General features: G+C 46.0%; 1 protein-coding gene across 1 annotated transcript; it reads right to left on the reverse strand.

Annotated features, from left to right (window-relative positions):
• Positions 1 to 3,838: 3,838 nt before the first annotated feature.
• YARS2 (tyrosyl-tRNA synthetase 2) lies at positions 3,839 to 9,646 on the reverse strand. The gene is made up of 5 exons (XM_075429257.1): positions 8,823 to 9,646; positions 7,567 to 7,734; positions 5,466 to 5,621; positions 4,966 to 5,136; positions 3,839 to 4,527 (listed from the first exon to the last, which is right to left on the reverse strand). Exons 1-5 carry the CDS (start codon positions 9,629 to 9,631, stop codon positions 4,368 to 4,370), a joined length of 1,464 nt encoding a protein of 487 aa, XP_075285372.1. The 5' UTR covers positions 9,632 to 9,646; the 3' UTR covers positions 3,839 to 4,367.
• Between the last annotated feature and the right edge of the window lie 2,423 nt (positions 9,647 to 12,069).

Genomic DNA, 12,069 nt, shown 5'->3' on the forward strand with positions numbered 1-12,069 from the left:
GTTAACAGTGTAACTACCTAAATTTGTACAGCCTGGATGTTTGCCCTCCTTCAATTCTGCATTGTTAGTTCCTGTATAGTTGCGTAAGTAATAGTGTAGATAGGGTGCTAGTGGCTATCAGTGGTTTTTAAACAATCTGTTCTCTGGAATCGAAGTAAAATAATTAAAACACTAATGTTACTGCCACCATTAAAAGAAATCATGGGGAAGCTATGGAAAAAAGCCTAATGGGGGCAGCAACTGAACATTCCCAGATTAGACTGATGGTTTACAAATGTCTTCTAGTTCACCTTATTTAATTTAAACTAGAAATACTTTCGTCATCAATGCACAAATTTCAGCTACCTTAAAATAACTTGCTATCCAGTGAAACACACAATCATGGGGGAGGATAACCGCTGTAGCTAAGTTTAGATTAGTAAATGTTTGACATTAATACCTGAGCTATGTGTGGTACTAATGCAAATAAAACATAGTATCCCTATGTGAACAGAGTTTGTCAATAAATTACTTGGGTTTTTTACTAGTCAGCTTCAAATTTCTCTCAGTGGACTAGATGGGTAAGGGAGGCATCTGTGTGCTTCAGACTGTATTCTGGAGGTCAGCACAACAAAACTGACCTAAGACTTGCCTTTACCCTATGCTGTATGAAGGATTGATTTTGAAAGATGCCAGACTGGATATTGCAAACTCAGGTCCCTGCTTTATGGAACACAGCAAGGTAAACAACTTGCCAGTCTCTTGTGCCCCTGTTGGTAACTCTTTTTTTTTTTTTTCTTCCCCACAGTTAAATCCTTTAGCTGTGAGAGCAATTGCTAGCTGGTGTTTTCTGTAGATACTGAAGATCTCAAATGCATCTGCTTTTTAACTTGTTGCCATTTAAACTCTGTGCTTTGAGGTGAGCGCTAGATGATTATACTTCAAAGTTTAAGAGAAAGACAAAGTAGACCACCTGAATATGGTTTTATGCCCAGTGACACTGTTGAAACTAGTGAAGGTGCTTTCATGCTCCCATAGCTCCCTTTTCATTTACTTGCTGCATGCCCTTTCACCCTTTACCCCTTCATTGCTACCTGCCACAGTAATGTTAAATTCAAGTCCTTTGGTTTTTGCTGTCCCTAGATGCTGTCCAAATGGTTTTTGTTGGTTTTTTTTTTTAATATCTGGCCCAAATAATTACTTTTCTTATTGCACTTCCAAATCACATATTTGTAGACATGTTAAATACTTTAATATTAGTTACTGCTTGGTGACATTTGAACAAGCTATGTCTCTGATTACCTGAGCATACATGTTTTGGGGTATATGAGAAACGCGACCAGGCTAAGAGAGAATATTCGATTTTTTTGGTCATCCTTGATTCTCAGCCCAAGTGTTCAGACGCTCAGTTGTGATACCCTATACAGTCATGAAAAGTAGAGGTTGTGTCCAGCTGTTTCTTTGGAAAGAGTCAGGGAAGGGTTTGGATTGCTAGGAGGTGGTCAAAGGAAGCACGGACTAAATTTCTTGGAGTTTATGGATCTTACCAGAAATCTTGTATGCAAAGAATTCCCTTTTTAAAATTTTGTATTTGTAAAAATAAATAAAATCCTTTTAATACTTGGTCAAAGTGGGTACTAATGCTTTAAAAAAAAAAAAAAAAGCTGGAACTTGTGGATATATGTATAGCTGCACCCTTTGGAGATGAAAGAAAAAAGGCAGGAAAGCGATCAGATACGAAACGTGACTTACTCTGCTTCTAGGAGTTTTATTTTGTGCAACCAGAAGGTAACTGTCAAATCTGATCTGTTGTTTTTCTGTGGAGGCTGACATGGGTGTGTACTGGTCTGTTTTGTTCCCAGGTGCACATTCCTGTATTGCTGTAATGCTTCTGCCATTTAAGGAACAAGGTGGCTATATTAAATGGGTGAACTTAAACTTTCCCTTCCCTTCTTCTGCCCTTTTCATGTCAGAGTTGTTGTTCTTCTTCCACATGCTTTCCGTAGGACAGCGCTGATCATTACTGCAGCTTGAGGCAAAGTAACAGGTAACAGAAACTGGTCCTTAGAGTGAAAAGGTCAGGTACAGCTTTTTGTTAAGGTTGGAATGACTCAGCTACTTTTTAATTTTTCTTTGTATAACAGAGATTAGGATAGAGGGAGAGATCTTATTATCAGGCAGATAAGCAGCATTGGACCAGGCTGCCCAGGAAATGGTGGAGTTGCCATCTCTGAAGGTGTTTGAAAAAGGCGTAGATACGGCACTTCGGGACATGGTTTATCAGACATGGTGGTGTTGGGTTGACGATTGGACTTGATGATCTTAGAGAGCTTTTCCAACTTTAATGATTCCATGATCTAGAAATTAATACTAATAACTCCATGTGGTGTGAAAGTGCTACCATATGAGTTTAACAATATGAAGAAACTGTGATGTATAAGCAACAAGCCACTATAAATTATTACTGTTGGAATCTTGATTGACAGTGCAAATAAAGCCAACATCAAGCTGATCGCATCCAGTTAGGAAAAAACCCCAAAAAACCTACCACCTAAAAAACCAACAGAAAGTCCCCACCCAGCTATAGAATATCTAGATTCCTGAGACTGACTAATATTTCTTATAATTTTCCCATTCTTGTCAGAGGCTGGATGGTTTTAAACCAGCTTAAACAACATGACATTCTAACGACATCAGAGATGGTGATGAGTTACCACCTTAAGGTAGCTAAGATTAAGGCCTCTCCCTTCTGGCTGCTGTGACTGCCAAACTGGATTGTCTAGGAGCTTCATGGGCTAGGAGATGATTCTCTGTGGCCCAAGAGTGAGGATTACCCTAAACTTTGAAAACAACACTGCAGCCAAGGCCCAAAACAATCAATCAATCACCTCATAAATCAGACTGAGGGTTTCATAAGTATTTGCACTGGGGTGGGGAGGGTCTCTTCATAAAAAAAAGTTCTGAGTCAGCCCCCTCCATTACTGTATTCTAAATGAATCAGTTCTAAGTAATTCAAATGTGGGCTTGTACTACACATAATTGTGGTAACCATCTGTGGGTTTTGTTGTTGTTCAGGTGACTTGGCTGTAAGTACTGTAGCACCTATATTGCCTAAGCACCCCAATCCCAAACCCACCACCAGAAGGGACTTCATTAAGGCTTTGTACTCCGTGTTTATTTGATTCCAGGTGTGTAAGCAGCTGTAGTGGCTAGTACTAAAAAGAGCTGGTGGTGTTTTAGAGCAATAAAGCAATACTACCTGTAAATATAATGATGTTGTTCTGCCTCTTGAAGTACGTTCTTACTTTCATGCTGTCTTTACAAGAAAATGCTGGCTAGGCCATAAGCAGCAGGATCACTTTCTGCTGTTTCCTGAAGTGCAGCTTTTGCACGTTGGCCTGTATGAAGGGTCTGACTTTTTTAATTGCAAAAGCCCTAGAGCTTCCCTCACATGTCCTGGTCCAGGTACCTTTGTGCTGCTGTTCACCCACAACTCCTAGGCACCTAAAATTAAAAAAGCTTTCATGTACATGCTTCAAATCGTCTGGTAAAATACACTGTCTTGCTACTGTAGAGCCCACAGACCCAGTGCCAGGATCTACCTTCTACAGAGATGCCAGATGGCACAGATGCATCCACGTAATTCACAGGACTGAAGCAGCAGAATGAGTGTCACCCATGCTGTAAGTCACACTAAGCACCCAGAAGGCATAAAAGGGATTCATCAGGCTGATGTCAGCTTTGAAAGGCTCTATACTCTCTTAGCTCTAAGAAAGTGAATGTGCCCTGTATTACCACATGAAAACTCTTCTGCAATGTGCCCCCATACGTAACTAATAAGAAGCTTACATATTAGGGCTTAATCATTCTACTCATTTATTATGAATCTTCTGCAGCTTCCTTCAAAGCAAACCTGTTCAGAAAAAAAAAAATGCTCATTGTAGGCTGGTTGTCCTTACCCACTTGTGCAGGTTTCTCTGTTAGGATGAAGTCAAACTGCACAGCAGCATACATCCTCTGTAAGTATTTGAGTATGCTTTTGCTCATCTTGCCGTGGATTATGCTGCAGAGTACCTGAACACTGTTCTCCTCCTACAACACAGGAGGTTCATAAAGGAGGGGAAGAGCATCTCCATCTTTGGACTTTGAAATCTTCTTGTGCATATCCTCTTATGAATGGTTCTTTGAATAAGGCAGAGCATCTAAAAATCTCTTCAGTGGTATAACTTAGCTGCCTTCATTTGAACTCTGTTGGTGTATTTTGAGAGTGCAACTAGGGTATCAGGCAGTCTGTAAGCTGCGTAGTAACGCACAGTATAGAAACATCTTCAAGTACATCTTCGAGCAACAGTCAAAATGATACATCATTTTAGGGAGAAGTTCTGTTGTCACAACTGCAGCCATTTTATAATGTAGTAATTTTTCTTTCCAATCCTAAGCAGTGATACTCCATTCTTGAGAATATGCTGTCCGAGAACAAGAACAGTCTCAGGATTAGTTACTCGAATCCCATTTATTGAAACTCCACCATCTGTAATTTTCTGGTACCTTGAAAACAAAAACAAAAACTGGTAATTGCAAGAAGCTGCTATTTATTGCTGTTAAGTATTGAAAGTTCAGTTAAAGGTTTTTTGGTTGGATCTATAATTGAGTAATTCTTAATTCTCTTGTATTTTATTTTCAGTCAGGGTCAAGAGTGACTGAAATTAACCTTAGCCTCTACCACTCCCATTCCTTCTGAGAGGTGTAAGGAAACTTAGGCTGTTGCCTTAGCCTGTCCCTTCAGCCGGTGTAGATTTTACATTATCCTACTCATTCACTTCAAAGTGGAATGAGGCCGCCTGCTCCCCTCTTCTTTAATGCTGGGATGTAGATTGCTAGCCTGATTGTACTTAATTTGGCTGTCCCAATCGTTTAACTTCTGGCAACGTACCATTACAGCTCGTTTCTGTGAGGCATTACCGAAGAGCACAGGTGGCAACGTACCCACTAGGTCCATCTGGAATGGCATTTGCTTGGCGACACAAGTCAAGAACGTTCATTCCAGGTTCAAGCATCAATTCAGCTGAAGGAGCTTGTCTAAAAAGTTCTTGTAACTCTTGGTCAGACATAGCTTCCAACGCCTCCACGCTGTTGTAATAAAGGGCCTTAGTACACCTGTGAGAACAAAGAGCATTCAGAATACAGCACTAGTCTCACCTTCACACAAAGTGCCACTTAACTGACAGATTCCCCTCCCCGACTTCTGAGGGTCCACGCAGTAACAGAAGTACTTGAAGTACACCCCAAGTCCCTTTTTTATCATAACCCACTGCACTGCAATTTTTTTACGTAGTTAATGTATTTTTAAGTCTACAGAATTACTACATTTTCCTCTTTTAACAGCTGAGCAACAACCAACTACATGAAAATAATCCCTGAAAAGCTATGGATAATTACCATTGAATAAATCTTAAAAGAAAACTGCCTGACAAATCCAACTTTACCTCTTAGCAGATTCTAGCCCCTCTCTACCGTGAACAAGCTTGGTTACTTCTGCAGCAAGTCGTTTCTGAGGGCCCCATTTTTCAGGTTCTTTAGCATGCATTTCCATGATGTGGTCAATCTCCTCAAGAGGAAGAAAAGTGAAGAGTTTCAGGTATCTATGAGCAGGGAAAAAAAATATTTTGTCTATATAGCCATCATTACAGATTTCCTGCCTTTGTCATTCAAACTTCATTAACTACACTGAAACAATTCTTAGTACATTTAAGAAATCCGTATTACAGATATTCTGTCCTTTCAAACAACTCTTTAGTTTTGCCCACATGCTTCAAGCTTACCAGGATAACTGATGTTTTCTTTAATATTCCACCTAGGGTAGTGTCTTCAGATGTAAGATAGCATCAAATGCTTTCACAAAGCTCGTATTGCAATCAACAACTTGGTTTTCTCTTGAAGCATTTCCTTTGCAGGATCTACTGCAATTGTGTGTCAACTACCAAGGTTTTATATTACATTCTTAGTAGATGCACAACATGCTAGTGCAAAATACCACTGCCATTCTGTGGTGATCACGGGACAGAAGTACGCTATGTATTGACGAGCGAGTAGCTCAACAGGAGGATTATTTAGGATAATCAAGAATTTAAAGGTGCGTATCTAAGCATAGTCCATTTTAATGGGTTTGCAGCAGAATGAAACGCAGTGTATTAAAAAAAAGGTACCTTTACTACTACAAAGTCTGAACGCATGACATGTTTTAATGGATACTCTTCTTACCAGTCTGGAAAGTATGGATGCAGAACCTAAATTCGAAATATCAGGGCATAAACTTTTGAGAGAGGTAACTGAGTTATGAGACAGGTCACAATGTGAAAGGGAAGTACCTTTCTGAGGCTTATGAAGACCTAGATTTGACAGTGATATTAAAGAAAAGCAGATTTAAAACAGAACATACAGTAACTTATTTAAATTCACATAATGCCCTGAATAAAGCTATCGGCTGTTTATTTTCAGCCATGTCACTGTCACACCAGCATGGAGGCCAGCTGACAATGAAGGCAACCCGTCAAATGGTGTTTCTCCTATTTTCGCTACCCTTTCGTGTTCTGACTACGTGATTTTAATATTTTTACACCGGTCAGTAAGAGTATGAGCAATGTGTGGTTGACGTGGATTCAGAGGTAGCACAATGAATCCAAAGCCATGTTTTGCTCATTGCAATTGCTCTACCCTAAGTAATGGTTATTCAGACTTTCATCTTTGTACGTGTGACAGCTTTAAGCAGTAGTTGACAGTGTAACTGTCTCCTAGGCATGTTTCTAGCCAGACCGCTGTCTCTGAAGTGGGGTGCCAGCACCCCAGGAGGCACACAAGATGATCCATGGGGTATGGGAAGAAGATTTTAAAACTTCAGTAGTACATTTATATAATCTATAAATAAATACACATGTATGGCGAGTGCATGCTCAGAATTTTTTTTTTACTGACAGGGGCATATGATCAAAAAAATCTGGAGACCACTAATCTAGACAGTTAATTCAATCATAAATAGGAATTTCTTGGCTTTTTCCTAACAAGGCACTATTTCAGTTTGCTTAGGGATATGCAGTTTTTAATGTGATGCAGTTCTAGAAGCTGAACTTTGTGTTACTTTATAACCAGTTAAGTAGGTTCTTGCAATCAGAATGCGGTGTTTCTGGATATCTCATACTAGGTAAAAACTTGTAGTAATTGAGATCTATTAAACTGCAGCTGCTTATTACTCAGGAGGAGAGATGTCATTTGACACTGTGATGTTACGGTACTGCAACTAACATCGCTCGTAAGACAGCCACCCCACTGGCAGAAGAAAATGCGTTGTGCTCGCCTTGTTTGGTCACCCATGTTCTAATTTTATGATGCCTACGTCAGCATACGGAGACAGGTTCCGCTATTCTGTATGCTTACGAACCAGTCACGCCTGTTTATTTAATGAATGTACAGTTATAATTAACATATAGTTCTACAAGGAGAGGGTGTACATATCCACACAAAACAGAGAGAACAGTTAGGATGAGGTTCTAGAAACAATGACAAAAAGCAAGATGAAGAAAAACTACTTACTTTTCAACTACGTTATCTTGTTGTCTGACGAAAAACTGATATAGCTCAAACGGAGAAGTCTTATCTCTGTTTAGCCAAACTGCATTGCCAGCGGTCTTGCCAAGTTTATCTCCAGTAGTACTGGTAATAAGAGGTACAGTAATTCCAAACACATCTGTTCCTGTCGTCCTGAGAAAGAGAAGAGTCACTGCATGTTAAAAAAAAAAAAAAAAAAAAAATCACATCTGGGTAAAGTTGACAAAAATCTAAGCATTCTGTAAGATTCTATCCTGGATATAAGGCAGTCACATAAGACAGGGTGGTGAGGGGCAAAAGATGCCGGGATACTGTTTTGTGAAGAGTACTTTAGGGGAAAAAAAAACCCCTTGAAATTAAATATTTCTTTCATATGTAAGAAGTTCACACACTTTAAATTAGTAGTTCCATGAGCAACACCACTAGCAAATTCGGGTGTCCTGTACGTGGTGTTTCCTGCTCTGGGCACCAAGGGAAGCTGCCTGTGTGGCTGGGACACCTGTCAGCCTCTCCTTGTGTGCCGACTCCTGAACTCCCTGCCAGAGCCAAGCACCTGCTGAAGCGCCAGTACCGCCACGTACCCGCTCTCCTGCCTCTACACTTCGGGGGGGTTTGGAAGGCTCCCCCCAGATCTGCTGTGGAAGCGAAGGCTCGGTGGCAGCAGGTTTCGTTTTGTTTCCAGGAGCAGAGGAGCAGCCCTCTTCACCAACACAGAACGGCTTCTGCGTCGGTGTGGTCACCCCAGAACACGTTTGCCAGCAGCAGGCTTGTCTCCATCTTGTCCCAGCACACCCCGCTCCGGTTCTGGGGCAAGCGCCAACACTACAACCAGAACCCACCCCTTTCCTTACAAATTTGTTAACGTCTCACGGAAGCCAGACTCTTTTCAGGGGTGCCCAGTGACAGGACAAGGGGCAACGGGCACAAACTGAAGCAGAGGAAGTTCCAGCTGAACAGGAGGAAGAACTTCTTCCCTCTGAGGGTGACAGAGCCCTGGCCCAGGCTGCCCAGGGAGGGTGTGGAGTCTCCTTCTCTGGAGATATTCAAGCCCCGCCTGGACAAGGTCCTGTGCAGCCTGCTCTGGGTGACCCTGCTTCGGCAGGGGGTTGGACTGGGTGACCCACAGAGGTCCCTTCCAACCCTCACCATACCGTCATTCTGTGATACCACGGCCGAAACGCGCCCGCGGCCGGCGACCCCCGGGGCAGAGCCGAGCCCCGTCCCGCCGCTCCCCGCCGTACCTGGTGACCAGCTCGTAGCCGGACATGATGTTGCCCATCTGGTCGGCACCCCCGATTTGGACGCGGCAGCCGTGCTCCCGGTGGAGGTGGAGAAAATCGTAGGCCTGCAGCGCCGGGTAGAGGAACTCGGCCAGGCTCATCCCCTCGGCGCTGCGCAGCCGCGCCTGGCAGCTCTCCCGGCTCAGCAGCGCGCCCATCCGCAGCCGCCCGCCCGCCCCGCTCAGGAAGCCCAGCAGCGGCTGCCGGCCCAGCCAGGCGGCGTTGTCCAGCACCGAGGCCGGCCCCAGCCGCCCGCCGCCCGCCGCCGCCCCCCAGAAGAGCTCCCGGTGGTGGCGGAAGAGCCGCTCCAGGCCGGCCCGCAGCCCCCGCGCCTGCTCCCGCACCCGCTCCTCCGCCAGCGGCTCCCGGGCGCGCTCCCGCCCGCTCGGGTCCCCGAGCCGCGCCGTCGCCCCGCCCACCACGGCCAGGACGCCGTGTCCGGCGCGCTGGAAGTGGAGCAGCGCCATGACGGGCAGCAGGTGCCCGACGTGCAGCGAGCCGGCCGTCGGGTCGAAGCCGCAGTAGGCGGCGAGGGGCGGGCGGCCCGGCTCCAGCAGCGCCGGCAGCTGCTCCTCCGCGCTCTGCGCCGGGAACACCTCCTGGAACAGGCCGCGCTCGCACTGCGCCGCCAGCAGCCCCCCGGCCGCCCGGGCCCGCCGCGGCTGCTCGTGGGTCCGCCGGCGGAGCGGCGGCGGCGGCGGGGACCGGCCCCGGCCGCACCGTGAGGCCGCTGCCCGCCCGCAGCGCCGCCACAGCGCGGGCGCCGCCATCTTGCGCGGGGGCTGCTGGGAGCGGGGCGGGGCTGCGGGCACCGCCTCTTCCCCCGGGGCCGGTGTTGGGCCAGGTGGTGGTGAAGGGGCGGTCGGTTTGCTTCTCGTCCGGCTCTTCCCCGACCGGAACACCGGGGTTTCAGGCCGCTCTCTGGCCGCAGTGCTCGCGTTGGGGACCGCGCCTCGGCCTTGCGCGGGGCGGCTGCCGGCCGCCTGAATCGCCACAGGAGCGCTGAGGGTGGAAAAGGCCTCCCAGATCGTCAGGTCCAGTCAGTCACACTGCGGCTGTCGAGCTGACAGACCCCGGAGTTGAGGAGCTGTAAAAGCCTGAGCCCGCTTGAAGCGCCGTCGCGGCGGGATTCGGTAGGAGAGGGCATTCGGTGCCTTCGGACGTGTTCCGCCTGCCCGCGGCCTTCCTCGTTCCTCCCAGTTTGCGCTGGTGGTGAGGCAGAGCAGGGCTGGTGCTCGGCAGTGACCCGGCGCCTCGGTGAGCGGCCGCTCCCAGGGGTAGCAGCCTGCGTGGTGGTGCTTCTCCAGCCATTTCCAGACCTGTTCGCTTCTCCTTTCGGCTGGCTTCCCGCCTCCGTGAAGCAAAACGAGGAGTCTGCTTCGGCTGAGCGAGGGTGGTACGAGATCCTGGAAAAAAAACCTTGGAAATCCCACATGCTTGGTGTGCTTCCGTGCTTCCCCAAAGCGCCGTAGCAGGAGGACGTCAACAGCAGTTGAAAAACTGTTGGGGAAAAAAAAAAAAGTTAAAAAAAAAAAAGGCAAAAAGGTGTGGAACATCTCCCCTACGAGGAGAGGTTGAGGGAACTGGGCTTGTTCAGCCTGAAGAAGAGAAGGCTGCGAGGGGACCTAATAAATGCTTACAAATATCTGAAGGGTGGGTGTCAGGAGGATGGGGCCAAGCTCTTTTCAGTGGTGCCCAGTGACAGGACAAGGGGCAATGGGCACAGACTGAAGCACAGGAAGTTCCGTCTGAACATGAGGAAGAACTTCTTCCCTCTGAGGGTGACGGAGCCCTGGAACAGGCTGCCCAGGGAGGTTGTGGAGTCTCCTTCTCTGGAGATATTCCAGCCCCGCCTGGACAAGGTCCTGTGCAGCTTGCTGTAGGTGACCCTGCTTCGGCAGGAGGGTTGGACTGGGTGACCCACAGAGGTCCCTTCCAACCCCTACTATTCTGTGATTCTGTGTGAACAGCATGATAGAGTATGGAAAATGGTCTGAAGTCATTTAGAGAAATTACATCGTTTTATAACCAGCCCTTCCAATCTTGGGCAGTCCTGGTTTGTATGTGGGTTACGTAGGTAAGTACTGGCAGGCTGTGTACTGCAGAGGTGAATACACATTATGAAATAGGAGCTATTTAGCTTGTCCAATTACTCTTGAGTTCACACAGCCCGGAGAAGATGTTTCGTTAGAGATCTGAGCAGTGCTAAATAACGGTACCGATACAAACCTATCTTGTAATTCATCACTTGAAGCTGGGGGGAGAGCGTTTATGTGTGTGTAGCGGTCATAGCTCGACATCTAGTTGACCTGGTCAGCTTCTCCCATTCACCAGACACCTCCACGTGGCATACAGGTATTGGCAGGGTGGGTCCAAGGTGGTGTCAGAAGCGAAGTGGAGTGTTCATGGCTGTGACTCACAGGAGAGAAGGAAGATAGAAAAGCTTTAGGTTTGCCGCTTGAAAACTGTTATCATTGAAGACTTCTTGCTAACAGACCTGCAGGTAAGTGACATGCAGAATCGTTCTGTTACGTCGGGGATAAACACGATGGAAGAAAATTGGGTTTCGGTGGAAAATAATGAAAGAAGAAGAAGAAGAAGAAAAGTCCATTAAGCACCAGTGAGCTAATCTTAAACCAGTGAAGTATCTGTCAGTGGGAAATACTTAATGCTTGCGCTAGCAGTGTTTTATAAGAAAAGGTGCTGTGAAGTACTTTGTCATTGGACTGGTAGTCGCACACTTAATATGGATGGTATAAATGTTTTTTGTTTTTCTGAAGATTTATTGTGCTGGTAAAAATAAAGGGGATCATCAATACAAGATACCACATTCTCCTTTACGTTTTGTTTGCATTTATGTAGGGTGAAGCGTATTTATTCTTTTTTAAAACATGAATAATCTCAAGTTACACATTCATACAAACATGTACACACACACATGCATGTACATTCTCTTTACTACAGTGCTTTGCTTCAAAAGTAAGTTAAAAGGAAGACTTCCCCCCCCGCCCCCCGAGGAGGCCTTCTGAAGCTGAGGATGTGGAGGATGGTTTGTATCTCTTTGCTCCAGTTAATCATCTCAGTATAGTCAACTGAAACAGGACATCTCTTTAGCTTCAGGAAACAGTACGAAACCAAAACATCACAACTGAAGTTTGACTGTTTCTTTGTAGATGCAGTGAGCAGCAGGAGTTTAACCACAGCCCGG

Source organism: Opisthocomus hoazin, chromosome 8 (genome assembly GCF_030867145.1).
Source record: "Opisthocomus hoazin isolate bOpiHoa1 chromosome 8, bOpiHoa1.hap1, whole genome shotgun sequence".
NCBI classification, from domain to species: Eukaryota; Metazoa; Chordata; class Aves; order Opisthocomiformes; family Opisthocomidae; genus Opisthocomus; species Opisthocomus hoazin.

What these genes read in the sequence shown, in the direction of transcription:
- YARS2 (XM_075429257.1), bottom strand. Translation starts at nt 9,631, where the DNA reads ATGGCGGCGCCCGCGCTGTGGCGGCGCTGCGGGCGGGCAGCGGCCTCA. An exon ending in GGCTACGAGCTGGTCACCAG is followed by an intron (nt 7,735 to 8,822) that starts GTACGGCGGGGA and finishes TCTCTTTCTCAG; the next exon opens with GACGACAGGAACAGATGTGT. An exon ending in GGGCTAGAATCTGCTAAGAG is followed by an intron (nt 5,137 to 5,465) that starts GTAAAGTTGGAT and finishes TTGTTCTCACAG; the next exon opens with GTGTACTAAGGCCCTTTATT.